Source organism: Platalea leucorodia, assembly GCF_965183815.1.
Source record: "Platalea leucorodia genome assembly, chromosome: 3".
NCBI classification, from domain to species: Eukaryota; Metazoa; Chordata; class Aves; order Pelecaniformes; family Threskiornithidae; genus Platalea; species Platalea leucorodia.
This window is the reverse complement of record NC_138825.1, coordinates 125,325,640-125,340,125: the sequence shown is the minus strand read 5'-3', so window position 1 is coordinate 125,340,125 and position 14,486 is coordinate 125,325,640. Positions and strand designations below refer to the sequence as shown.

Sequence of the window (14,486 nt, the reverse complement as noted above, 5' to 3'; positions counted from 1 at the left end):
CCCCCCGGCTCCAGCCTCCTTTCAGGCCGTTGCAGAGAGCGATGAGGGCTCCCCTCAGCCTCCTCTTCTCCAGGCTAAAGAACCCCAGCTCCCTCAGCCGCTCCTCATAAGACTTGTGCTTTAGACCCTACATGAAAGATGACGTTCTGCTTTCAAGCCTCTGGAAGCTTTTCCTCAAACTACCTGTTGGAGAGAAATGGGCTTCTGAAAAAAGTTTCTGAAAGAGTTGGTGAAGGTCTTTATTCCTGTCAGAGACCTCATTCCTCAGTGTTAATACATTTTGTTAGCATCTTTACGAAGCAACCTGGTTGTCATCTCAGCCTAGAATGAAAAGGAGGTTCACATCCTACTGATGGATTTCCCCATATGTTTTATCCTTGAGGAAAAGAGTTATCTCCTGGCTTTACCCTAAATTCTATCCCTACATTGGCAGGCTTTGCACAGAGAATGACTTTAAGACATCTTGCAGAAAGACAATTGTAGGAAATCGGCATTTCCCTGCCTAGAAGATCCAGCTGCTCTGAAGATGTGCAGCTGATGTTCTGTAGGAATTATTCCTTCTTCCAGTACTGAAGATTTGGACAAACCTGATTCACTGGTTTGATTTGGAATTAAAGCAAAATCATATGCATCTCTTGAAAATGGAGTTTGACACAGGTGAAAAAAATAAATAACTTTCTTCTCAAGTGCGAATGCCTTATTCTAGTAAAATTCTTTGTAGACAATTTTTATGGGAAATCTGATCCTGAAATGTATCCATAATAAATATTGCTTTAATCCATCCTATCCATAATGTCAAGAGCTTTGTTCATTTTTCTATGAAAACGTAACAAAAATAGTGGTCATTCAAAGTACTTCTAAATCTCAGTGTTTTTATAATGTCTGATTACAGTTTGCAATAGATACTGATTTTGAAGAGTGTTTAACAAATGTGTTTAAGTCCTCTTTAATTACCTGGGCCCTTGTAGGCAAGGTGAATGACTTGAAGCCCCTGAAGATTATTTGTGGTTTTAGTTGTATTATCATAAGCTTAGAACAAATTCCTTGACGTCAGTGGAGCCATTTTGCTGCAGAGAAGATCAGAGGTTGATTCGTTGCCTCAGCAGAAACCTTTTTCGCAGTCTAATGTGCATCGAGTGTAGCTAGAATCACTGGCAGCAGTGTTGACAATCCCGTGTAAGAACGGCTTTTGATTTAGCAGTACACAATATCTTCCAATATGTTTGCCATCTTTATTAAATTAATTATTTATATTCTTGCATTCTTATCTGAAGCCTAATGTGTATAACTGTGGTGTTATGTTAACGGAGAGAGACAGAATGTCATGATAGACAAAATAAGAAAGAGGCTTCAGAAACGGAAGGGAAGTTAACTACAGATGACATTGTGGAATTTTTAGGTAGCCAAGCAGAAATCATTTTTGATTTAGTATACTTTCTTTCAGACAAAGACAAGACAGTGAAGCTCAATCATCCTACCACAGTTGTTTAGTAAATTGAATCTCTTGCCTTGTTTGCTACTCATTGAGTTAGTGAATCTCAACAAGTAAGACTTGCCAGAGGCTTTTAAAAAAATCAGTGATGGACCCTTGAGAAGTAAGTTTGTACACGTGAAGCACATTACAAATAACAACAGCAACAGTGGCAATTGATTATGTCTGTACACAAGGAATTTAATTTGTTTTATTATCTCGTAGTCTTTGTGGCTTAGATAATGTATTAGCTACTTACTGCGGGAGATTTAGGTACAAATTAATTTAAATAACAAGTAAAAATAAATGACATTTTAGCTTAGGTGATTGATCACATTAAAGCTACACTTTGGGGTAACACAATACCTGTTCAGTCTTCTTCATAGCTAGTGGATGGTTTAACAGTGTAAGCCAACACCTGAGTGCTAGGAGGGGTCGTTATTATTGCACAATCTGACCTCCTCCTTAACTTTGTAACTTCATCACTGACCTTGTACAGCTCTTTGAGCTTTGATATATCTTTGGGGAAAATGAATATCCTTGATGTAAAGTCCTCAAGAAAGGGATGTGGCTTTAGGTTCATTGTTCCAGTGAGAAATGCTCTTCGCTATTTGAACGTTGCCTTATTTCCCATCTGGATTTTGTATACTTTGGCTTTCAATTGCTCTACCTCGTTAAGTGACTTTGGCAAGACTACAGAGCCTTATTTCTCAGGTTATTTCTCTATATATGTATTTCTAAATCAGAGTCAGTTCTCCTCTTAACTTTCTCTTCATTAAATTAACTGAGCTGACCACTTCCCTATTACTATGTAATGGTGGCATGTGCATATATTAAATAATCTTGTTTACCTTCGCACTCAGAGCACCGTGCACATGAACTCATGCTAAACTTATACTCTTGAAGTGCATGTTAGAAACCGGCGTACTGTATCGTGATCCCCCATTTACAGAGATTTTTGTAATCTACTCCCTAGTCGGTTGTTAAGTGGTTTGTTAAGCAATAAATAGATTTGTAGAATGCTAACGCTTAAGCTCAAACATCAATCAGCATTAACATATCCTGGCAAAACTAATGCTTTACTAGCCTGTATTCATTTTATGCCGAACTATTCGGTAGCGCTGGCTTCACAAGAGCTCCCTACCACCCTAAAATAACTTGCAAAGAAATGAGCAAAATATTCTCTGCCTTGCAGACCACACTATTAAGTATTGATGAAGAATGTAGTTGTTGTTCTTATATGTAATAATGTAACATTTTAGCAGTTAAAAAGTAACCCAAATCATCAGAAAACTCCGTAACATTTTTTGGAATCCCATTGACCCGTGCGTACTGTTGGTCACTGAAGGAACTTTTTGTCCCAATGCATCTTTGAAAACATTTCTGCATCTTTTAGTTCATAAATATTTCAGCCAGATTTCTTTTGTTTATTGTACTACCCTTTAAACCATTTTTCTGTTTCCTTGGAAAGTACAAGAGGAGTAAAAGGTACCATGTTTTAATGAGCAGTATTATGTTGATAGCATCTTTTCCCCCCCAGTATCACAGGCTCTTTCTCTCCCCTCTGCCCTTTGCTAGGGGGATATCAGGACATGCCATTTTTTTTCCATTTCATCTCCATAGTCCTGAGAGTTGATGGTAATCTTCAAAGGGGCTTCTGTAGTCTGGTGGCAGCCAAAAGACAAATCCTGATGATTTCCAATTTGTCTTGGGTTGCAGGCGTTTGGGAGGAGTCTGCTTCAGAAACTCCAGCTTTTTCACTCACCCAAGTTCATATGCAACACCAGACAAACTCAAAATTAATACATTTTCATAGAATCATAGAATTGTTAAGGTTGGAAAAGACCCTTAAGATCATCAAGTCCAACCGTTAACCTATCACTGCCAAGTCCATCTATACCATGTCCTCGAGCACCACATCTATCCGTTCTTTAAATACCTCCAGGGATGGGGACTCAGCCCCTGCCCCGGGCAGCCTGGGCCAGGGCCTGACAGCCCTTTGGGGGAAGGAGTTTTTCCCAATACCCAACCCAACCCTGCCCTGGCGCAGCTTGAGGCCGTTCCCTCTCGTCCCATCGCTTGTTCCTGGGGAGCAGAGACCGACCCCCCCGGCTCCAGCCTCCTTTCAGGCCGTTGCAGAGAGCGATGAGGGCTCCCCTCAGCCTCCTCTTCTCCAGGCTGAGCCCCCCCAGCTCCCCCAGCCGCTCCTCCCCAGCCTTGTGCTCCAGCCCCTGCCCCAGCCTCGCTGCCCTGCTCTGGCCACGCTCCAGCCCCTCCATGGCCGCCTTGGGGTGCGGGGCCCAGCGCTGAGCACAGCATTCGAGGGGCGGCCTCCCCAGTGCCCAGAACAGGGGCACCATCACCTCCCTGCTCCTTTTATTACGGCAAAGCAAAAAGTTCTATTCTAGAATGCAAAATTGGGAACAAGGTTACGAAAGACAGAAACTGCAAAGCTGCAATTGCAGTTGCAAAACTGCACCTCCAGCTCATCCTTAATGCTAAAGCTCCTCTCTAAGGCTGTCGTTTGACTTTATGGAATGACCCACAGCAAAGCTGCCTTGCGGTATTGCTGCCTGAGGGAATGGGAATGGATAGCGATGAGAAGCAGCAATGGCTTTGGCCAGCGCGGCTGCCTAGGGCTGCATAACGCCAAACCATACCTGGGCTAGTCACCTAAGGGGGTAGGAAACTTCCCTCTGCTTTAGCCCATTATTTTATAGTTTCATAGGTAGAATCATCTCATATTTTGGAAATTCATACATGAGCATCTTCATACAGCTAGTCTTTCGAAGGGATTACATGTATCAGCAGTAAATCCTTGTACCAACATAACTCATTTATGGTATAATTTCAAGGAGTTACTGAGTAAGTATAACTAGGGTTTTGTTTTCCTAATGTTAGATATAAACAGTATTATATACTTTTGCCATTCATATCATCCACATGTAGGTTGCAAATAGAATTTAGTAGAGATTACATATATACCTTTGTTTTCTACTTCTCCCAAAGTCAAAAAAATTGTGAAAGGGTTGCTGTTCCTAAGGATTACTCGCTCTATAACAGTACTAATGCAGCCAGACTTTCCCCAAACCTTCTTAGCATCATTCTCTATCGGAGTCCTCTTTGGAGCTCAGATTTGAGAGCTTCATAAGAGTCATTCCATCTCTTCATAACTAGTGGTGATGACGGTAGGAATTGACAACTTCAGAGTTAATTCAGCAAGATGTGCATACTAGCTTTTAGCAAGATCAGTGCTTTGTGAATAGAGGAGAATAGCTAGTTCTCTCCAGGGGTATTTTGAACATTTCTCCCATTAATATGTACTTCTCCAGCACAAGAAAATTTTTAAGCACTTGGTAAAATAAACTCTTTTTTTGTAGCCGTTTTCATGGTTCAAAATAAATATTTTAAGAGTACCTTGATTACAGTAACTGCAGCTTGATTGTTTAAGGTTTTACATCTGTATTTGACTACCGTGTGATGTACCAAAATGTATAATGCTCACATTTCGCTTGCATGCCACTTAAAAGGAAATATCAGAGTTGAATCTCTTCGGGAGCATTTAACCAAAGAAAGACTTAGACTTCCTAAAAACACCTACTGAGTATGCACCTAAGAGACCGTGCTAATCCAGGTATATGGGACGTCCCAAATTTAGGTCTGTTCACTTGATGGCTGCAGAGCAGTCAGGTGGGGAGGATGAACCTCACGGTGGGCTGTGTTTTCTCTCTCCCCAGGAATGCGACAAGGTAATGACGTTGGCACACAGTATCGCTCGGCCATCTACACGTTTTCTCAGGAACAGATGGAAGCTGCCTTGAGATCTAAGGAAGAATATCAAAAGGTAACGTTGGGCAGGGCGTGGAATTGCTCCACATATGAGTGGAGGTCAAAGACGTCACCAATTAGCACAAAATCACTTCTTGTGCTGTGCGTTGTCTCCGTGTTGCTCTTGGAGCTCCTCATTCCCATACTGAACTTGCACCATATTTGCTTTTAATTCCAACTTTTGTGAAATGGTTTTTTTGTATGTGAGTCATTTTATAACTATGTAGAAAGAGAAATAGTTACTTGTGCAGAGACAGTTTTAATCTCTTCTAGAGATTCTTTTATGTCGGTGCACCAGAGCAAAAGTCTGTGATCTTAAAGCTATTCAAGCGTATCTGGACCCCATACTCTGAAGGGTGCAGCCAAAATCTCAGATCTAGGAGTTCTTGAACACCGGGGGAAAGTCCCGATCAATATTTGAGCTTGGTAACTCAGGATCACCGACCTGCTGCTTATAAGATGCTTCTACCGAGCCATTCCATAAATGTCTTTGATTAAATGTGGCAGCCTGTGACTTAGTAAGACTATTTGTTTTGACGCTAGGATTTGTGTGAGAGAGGATCGACCATTTCCCTTTCTATACGCGGTCCTGGTTTTCAGTGAGGGTGGATCCTGTCTCTTCCCTGCCACATAAGCTGTTATTGAACTAAAGGCAGAGGGATTAGTGTCCTGTAGCGTAGCTGCATTGTAATTGCTGTCTGATCTGCCTAGTCGTCTTGACAATGCAAGATCCAGGTTCTACAGCAGAGATATAGGAATTCTGATAACTTATACGAAATAAGCTACTCACCTAGGACATCAGGACAATAGGCAGAGTAACTATTAAGTAGTGCTAAAAGAATATCAGCTTTCAGGCGTTCACTTGTACTATAACTTCACTAAGGAGTTACGTTGAAGAACCAGGGTTTGGGGTGAACATCTGATGTTAAAGGTAAAGAGCTGTGTTTTGAAGAGTGAGGGTGTATCGGTCAGAAGCTTGTGCCAAGGTACGAAAAGGAGGTGCACGTGCTGAAGTCTTGTGTGGCGGTTTGGTTTTCCTAAACGTGCGTATGACATGGGTGGGCTGAGCGGCGTGCGCACTTGTAGGGCTGCTTGGTACATGCAGTTGGCGTTATTTTGCATGCAAAGAGGTGCTCTGAACTGCAAGTAACTAATTTGCAAGTCGTTCTTAGCAGTGTGATAACTGTGCATGTAAATTAAGTGTTCAATGACATATATATTTTCTCAGGAGTAGCTGAGCACATGGGGATAAGTCAGTCTTGCAGGTGTTTATCTTTGTTAACAGAGTGGTTTCTGAAGGTTTGGCATTCATATTTACCATGCAGAACTCCTTTCTACTCATTGTTTACCTTAGATCCATTGCTTTTCTAAATTCTTTTTGATTCTTTTTGTTAACATCTGCTGACCGGTCTCACACTGTAAATCTGACAGCTTTCAGTTTGCTTTCCCAACTCTATTATTCTCTGCTGTTATTTGTCATTAAATTAATACTGACTTGAAAGCAAAATTACGATGTAGAAGATTGCAATGTGATATTACAGAAATTTCCATCATCAAATAGATTTTCTTAATGGCACAATTTAAAATTTACCTACTTTGAAGTCTATCACCATTTGGAAAGTGTGTATAATTAGTACATTTATATAATTAGGCAGAACTCTGTAAGTGATCACATGTAGAGTTTGTTTTTTCACTGAAGTAAGGGGATGGAAGGGGCTGTGTTGCCAACTAAGGAAACACAGCAAATATGTGCTGAAATTCCTGGAGGATATTGAGGTTTCTATGTATTATCAACAACAATATCTACAATTTTATCTACTGTGGCATTGCAGTAGCAGTAGAATGGTTGTATTGGAAGCATACCGAGCAAACAATATGTTCAGGAATCCCTTTTCATATTAAATGTTTTGCATTACATTATTTTAATGTAAATGTAATACAACCACTTTCCTTGTTATTGCAGTAATTTAAAATAAATACCAAGCTCTTCTGGCAGTGACCCATGCATATCTTTGCACCTGATAACAACAGATGAAAACATGTGGGAATGGCATAACGCTTGATTTTTCCATGATAAGCAACGGTGCATGCCCCAAACAGGGGCAGGACTAACAAATCTTGAAAGTACAATAACTGCAACATGTAGGAGTGACTCTGCAGGTTTTTGGCACAGCAAATGAATAAAAGCAAAGGTAGCTTATTTGCTTGTTGACTGAATAATTGAGCATGTGCTCTTAGATGTCTTTTTGAGCTGAGGACCTGGAAGAGAGTTAAGAGTGTCCTCCAAACAGAAAATTCCGTGTTTGCTAGGTGGGTTTTTTTATTTTTTTCATAAAGCCAGATATGATTGTTAACTTAAAGGAAACATTTTTGTTTGCTGAGGACAGAAACCATCCCGCCCCGAGGTTTATATCATGAATTCCTGCCTCCAAGACAGGCTAGCCTGGAGCGCTAGCTCCTCTCTAGTAGCCCGATAGCCGCGTTAGCTCTGTCCACGTTTAGCAAGCGGTACGGGCTGAGAGGAGCGGATCTGCAGAAGAAAACAGTTTGTATTGAGGACCCAGAACACATTACAGGTGTTTCAAGGGGTTTTCTTTTCAGTAGCTGTAGTTCGGTCCTCTGAACCACGTGCCACTAGCAGATGGAAGTCAGCGGTGCATTTCTGGTTTAGCTCCGTCGAAAGGAATTGGGTTCATTCATCCCAAGACCACTCTGTGAAGCGAACCAAAGCACGATAAGTGACAACGATCAGGAGATTTATTACAAAAGAGCACTTCTGCTCCAAACTGAAACATTAATGTAGCTTACACCTTTAGGGCAGTGCTATGCTTGAGCGGAGAAATACTGTAGTTAAGTGCGCCACGTCCCTAGCTCCTACCAGCCTACGAGTGCGAATCATAATGCGCACTGAGCCCAAGTATCCTGCAGGGTTACATCTATTTTAAGTTGTGAAACTTGTTGCTGATTCATGCAGCTGTTTTAACAGCTGAGAAATGGCAATACAGCAATGAATATGCATTGAGGCACGCGTCCTTAGCTGTTGATGAAGCTGAATGCATAGAGTCAGAGTCGGCTAGTGATAATACATATTATAATACAATAGTGCTGCTGGTAAATTGTGACACGATGTAAGTGTAATCAGAAAAACATAAAATGAGGGCCAGGGCTTGGTGAAAGTACTGCGAATGAGCTGTTCCATCAGTTTTGCCTGAAGCTGAAGTTTTTTAATACAGTTGAACCTGAGGTTACTCAATTTTCAAGACAGTTGCTAGGCTGGATTTGGTTTTCAAATGAATTATCTAGGCAATAATCCAGATAGTGAAATCAGGGCGGGAAGATGTTTGTATTTATTTTTTTCTGAATCAGAGGCCTGCATTTGTTTTGTCAAGTGCTAACCCTGGGTTTTCAGGCTCCAAGAATATACTGAGTCCCTCCCCTCCATGTTTGCCTTATATTAAAGTAGCATCCCCCCCATGCCAACATCTCTGCGTCCTCACGTAGGACAGCACTGACAATGAGCATTGTGCACAGAGAGCAAAAGGCAGGTCTATTACTTTGTTACAAAAGCAAATATTTGGCAGAAGATCCTTCCACAAAGCAACCACAGGGCCTCTCTGTGAATAATTATGAATGAACTGAGTCTCGAGCTCTTGGCAGAGGTGCTGGGTGGTAAGCAGGTAATGAGCTCCTGATTTGTTACAGCCGGGAGGAGTTGGTGGGGAGAGTTGCTGTCGTTTGCTCTTATAGTTGTAATCTGGAGAGAGTTATAAGGGCTCAAAGAGACAGGACTATAGAAATGTTCAGATTTTATGAAGACATTAAAAATGTGGCCTTTAGAAAAGTCCAGAGAACTGGAATGAAAGGTTTTTGTACTGAACATATAGGAAATGTAGAGGAAGTACAGAAGTAACTTTTTGAATTTTTTTTTTTTTTTTTTACTTAGAAATGGACTGAGCTTTGCTAGGACTAATGTAACAGATTGGTTTTACGATTTGGACTGTAAGGGTATAATCTTGGAAAGTTTCTCTGCAGGAGTATGTTGTGATGCTGATAGAAATCCTCTCTGAAATCTAAACCGGCTGGTCAACAGATTGAGAAAACAAATCAAATGAAACAATAACTGCACCAAAGCCAGAGTTACAAAGAAAAAAAAAAGCAGCAATGCTAATTTTTTGCATTGAGGCCTGCAAATATGTTTAAGAAGTTCAAAAAGTATTGTAAGTAGAGGTGAAGAGATTAAATTTAAAAATTAAAATGTAGTATAAATATAAAGCATCCAGGCAATTGAAACTAACCCATTGCCCAATCTGTTAGTGTGGAGAACAGTCTCTTTGTGGAAATGTCAGGACCTATAAAACCGTAGGTGGGTAGACTTTGTGGAGATCTTGAAGGGAACAGTATATGATGCTCAGAGGAGAGACTGGATCACGCTGCAGCCATAGCAAATATGTTTCTGTGAAGGTCTGAAGATGCTCAGTTTAAATGACTGAAACTATCTTTGGCTTGGTCAAATAGTCATTTTTCATTGCATTTCGTCAAACAGCATTTTCTGTTAATGTAACAAAGCATTTGGCCTGAAGAACATGAATTTGACCAAACATGTAAAATTTCTTTTTGAATCAAGCAACCAAAGGATTAATATGCTGGACTAAATTCCCTGTTGGTGTAACTCCACAAGAGCTAATATATTTGTACAAGAAGTTAGCTTTACCCATATACTTTATTGCATGTGTGCTCACATGCAGCTGAGAAGGGAATCCTTCAACTGATAACTTCAAATGTAGTGTTTGGTTTCTACAGATGTAGGTATTGGAGCATCTGAACCTGAAGCACCATTGGTTTTCCTCTGTTTGTGCTTCTGGTTTTTTGTTCTGCATAAGTTTTACAGTGATGGGTCTTTTTAGGGGGATGGTGGAGTGGGGTTTTTGGTTTGGTTTTGTTTGTTTGGTTGGTTTTTTTTAACTTTTAAAGCCCTGAACAGTTACGTGATAAATCATGGATGACCATGGGAAGAATGGGGTTTAATATTAGTTTACACAGTTGTGGTTTTACAGTGCTATCTTTCATTTGCAATGGCCAAATTTCAGTGTGGCTACAGTTACGTGATAGCACTCCTGATCCTGAACTTGCTCACAGAAGGTCTGGGAACACATTGAATTAACACTGAGATTGGCTTTGGTAGTTTTCATGAGGCTCCTCTGTGGTGGGACAGTCGGATACCACGTCTTAGCCAAGCGCTGAAGACCAGCTGCTGGCCAGTGGTCGAAGCTCCCTTGTGAAGTAGAAGTGCTCGCACGAGCAGCTCTGCGCTCCGCTGGAAGGACTTAACTAACCACTGACCTGGCAGGTCACATTTACCCAAAATGGAGGGTGCACTCAGCCACAGGACACGTTCCCAGGGCCTGATTGAGGTGCTCACATCTAGTGCTGTTGGGGAAACCCTAGCATATCTCAGCCAACCTACAGCTGCCAGTCTACAACACACAGATATCCCTTAGGGGCTGTATCATATCTGCCAGTCCTGTGTAGATCTCTGAAATACCCTGGGCACCTCAAATAGCGCTAAATGCCTATATTTAGGTAGCTGATTTTAGGCACAGCCTGATCTCTCATGACTGTAATGGAAGTTCAGATTCCTAATTCACATGTGGACCTCACCAGGTATAAACCAGGTTGTGATGGATGGATGCGTTCTGCAGAATAAGGCAAGCAGTGAATTAGTGCTGGCCAGCACAGGAGGCAACAGTCTCTGCAGCTCAGCAGCCTGAGAGATATTATGAAACTTTCACGAGCTTGCCGTGGGATGACGTGGGAACAAACCAGCAAAAACCCTCAGCTGCAAAACCAAGAGCTTTATGTTTGGTATCATAGAAAAGAGGAGAGATTTAAAAGCTGGAGTTTCCTGGCCAGCGCAATGAGCTTCGGAGCAGAAATCTGCAAGGAAATGAAGGGGTCAGGATTGTATTTGTCAAGGCTGGAGGAAAGACTATTTACAGACCTACAGGATCGACAGTTCTGAGATTATAATTGCATGAAGGAATGCCTTGTGGAGTGAAGTTACAACACTCAGCTGTGGTTTGATGTAACGTGCTGTGTGCGTTTAGACATGCTCTGGCTGGGAGACAGTTTTTCACGTGTTTTTTGGCTGGGAAACGTTAAACAGCTCCTTTAAAAAGTAGGTTGTTGTTATTGAAGCAATACAATAGAGTCGATAAAAAACCAACACCTGCTTACTCCTCTTCAAATTATGTCTATTTCAGAGCTTTACATATCGAATTATCTTTGCTTCACTCTGATGTGAATAGTAGCTACTTGATTCCTGATTGATGGTCGTAGTTCTTATGAAAATAAGCAAACCCGATCTGATAAGCTAAGCCATTATTTATTTTGTAATCACTCATCTGTGCTACAGAGATACCCTTTTTATGTTCATCCCTTTCTGAGAAAGCTGCATTCAGCTATGGATAAGGAGGTTTTGTGTGAACAGTTGCTAACTCGTTTCATATTATCGTAAACTGCGGAAAATTTGACTTCTCTGTTGTCACTCCAAGAAAATTTGGTCACCTTGCAGCAGAAAGATAGCTCAAAACTAATACGCACTTTTGACTGCATTTCTTGATGACAGTGGCAACAAGATAAAAGCTTCAATGGCATGAACTTAGGATCTTGTAGTTGGCTTGTTTGAGTTTCTTAGAATAAATACATCTGTGATGACCTGTCCCATTGTCAACACTGATTAACAACCCATTTGTGCTTTCTTTGTTGAATTTATGCTGAAATGCGTCTATATGATGGATTTATAAAGTTTTATGGTTCTCTGCTGTGTCTATTTTCTTCTACCTTTTTGATAGGGAATTCTGTTACAATAGACATGGCCCTAGCATTCTCTTTGCAGCCATAACATACAACATCAGAGTTTGCTCTATATTAGTTATTGTTCATCTGACTTTTCTTTCTTAATGAATGATCCTACATTGCTGTGCTGTAGAATCTCATCTCATGTTGTGGGAGGAAAAACATTTTAACATCATCCCCAAGATGACTTTATTCTGAAACAGTGAGATGTACAGGATGTATACGTCCATATGAAAACAAAAATGAGCATCCCTGGAAAGCGCAGGAGGACTAAGGACACCTCTCAAAATTCACCGAAGCAGAGAAGTGCCACCGTCCTATACTGAGGGCAGCATGCTACCAATTGCATACTATTTCTATTCCCCTGGATTCAGCAACAGCACATATTGCTTGCTTTTATCAATGCTGAAGAAGGCAAGATTTTTTTTTTAGCTTTCGATTCTGCATATATGCCGTTCGTTTGATCAAAGGCTGGGCCTTTCCTTAGCCCAGCTAAGGAAACAGTCCTTTGACTGTTGCAAATACAGCTAATCATGCATTTGAAATTAGAACTACGAACAACATTATGAAACCATACTTTCTATTTTACAGTCATTTTTTCATCTGGGAGGTCATGGAGTTCAGCAAAGAAGTCATTTGCTTGATTGTACTGTGAATGTGAAGCCAGAGCTTCAAGCTAACGCTTATATTGGACATTTAAACTAACATTAGAAATTGCCCTGCAATAAATTAATGTAAATATCAAATAGATTTGACTCCAAGAATGGGTTGTAAATAAAACATTTCCTGCTTTGTATCACTTGCTCTGTTCAGCTTGCTAGTAATGTAAAAACATCCTAAATCTGTCTAGACATCAAGTTTTCATATACTTAGGCAGATGAATTCTCAATCTTCAGGGCAGATCTCCATGCTGATCCAGAAGATGAAGATTCAAAGGGCCAAGTTGACTTGCCTACAGGAGTCTAGTGCCATTTGAGATGTTCTACCCTATCTGACCCGGGCTCCAGCTTGGCACAGATCTCCTATGGGTCCTAGGTCATACCAGTGGTAAGGCAACATAGTGGAGTCTGTAGTGATGCCAACGCATTGAAGCTAAATACCTTTACATCGGCCTGTAAATGTGTTCCCACATGGTTCAATGGCATCTAGGATCATTCTGAAGGGCTTCTAGTTCAGGCTTTTGAATTTCTTGATCTCGATTATGCATCTGTTATAGGACTCTAAAAGTTTCACAAGCGTATTAAATGTCAGGACCATAAATTTGATAATGGTATTAATAACGATAGTTTAAGTGTACACGGTGATTTACAAGGAACAAGATATAATTCCTTCTCTTAAGGAAGCTCTCAAGGAGCTTAGTTTAACTAAGAGATTAGTTATGGGGAGGACATGACAAAATGGTCTAGAAGAAGGTCAAGGCATAAGAAAGAGGATTATGATTGGCTGTTGCTCTTCTGTGTAGGATCTTGTTGTCTTTGGGTTAAATGTAGCCCTTAAAACTGACCTAAGCAAGAATTTCCAGGAAACAAAAATTGAGAAATCATCTTGAGTCTCGAGATGTGTTGAGAATGTTGTGTCTTAATTCTGCTCCGGCCTTTGAATCCATCCATGTCCAGGGGAAAGATAAGGCTTGTAGTGGGACTCTCTACATTGATCTGGAGAGGGGGAGAGGGGTTGGCCTGGTTTATAGTTTCCATACAAATTAAAAAATTAAACAAAAAGCCTTTTTTAAAAAAAAAATGACGCATGCATTTTTAATGAGCATGGTGAAGTCAGGGAGCATTACTTCTGCTGCCCAAACAGTTTGCTTATCCTTAGTGCAAAGCTGTGGGATCCAAAGAACACTATTCAAACCTCAAGTTTTCTCAGTGACAAAAGTGTGCCTGAGCCAGAATTCAAGTAGGTACTCGTGGAACACTCCTCCACTGTTTATCCATCTCTAAAATATCAAGCCAAAAATTTATCTGAAACAGGGCTTTTCAAGTCAGATATAAGAACATAATGGCACTTGAAAAAGTTCTGAGCTCCACAAAGCTCACACGTGGAAACAACAGGTACTCAACATTTATAAAATATGCTGCTTGGGTACCTAAATACAGACATAGGAGTGTCCACTTAAGCACTCGAGTTCAAACAATTTGATAACCGGATATACTACAGCATGTATCGACAATTGTCGTACCCTGATGAGGTTGCTTTCTAACTGATGTTAACGTTTGCTTAAATAACTCTCAAGATTTTCTTGCAGGACCCAATGCCGATCAGCCGTACAGCTGCAAATCCAGAGCAACGCCATTAGAATCAATGGAATTACTTTGGATTTCCAGTAATG

General features: G+C 40.8%; 1 protein-coding gene across 1 annotated transcript in view; it reads left to right on the top strand.

Annotated features, from left to right (window-relative positions):
• Positions 1 to 14,486, top strand: part of MSRA (methionine sulfoxide reductase A) — a 301,044-nt gene that overhangs the window by 195,294 nt on the left and 91,264 nt on the right. Inside the window, exon 5 of the mRNA XM_082305437.1 lies at positions 5,209 to 5,315. Within this exon, the coding sequence (XP_082161563.1) occupies positions 5,209 to 5,315 (107 nt within the window). The remainder of the gene's footprint in view (positions 1 to 5,208; positions 5,316 to 14,486) is intronic.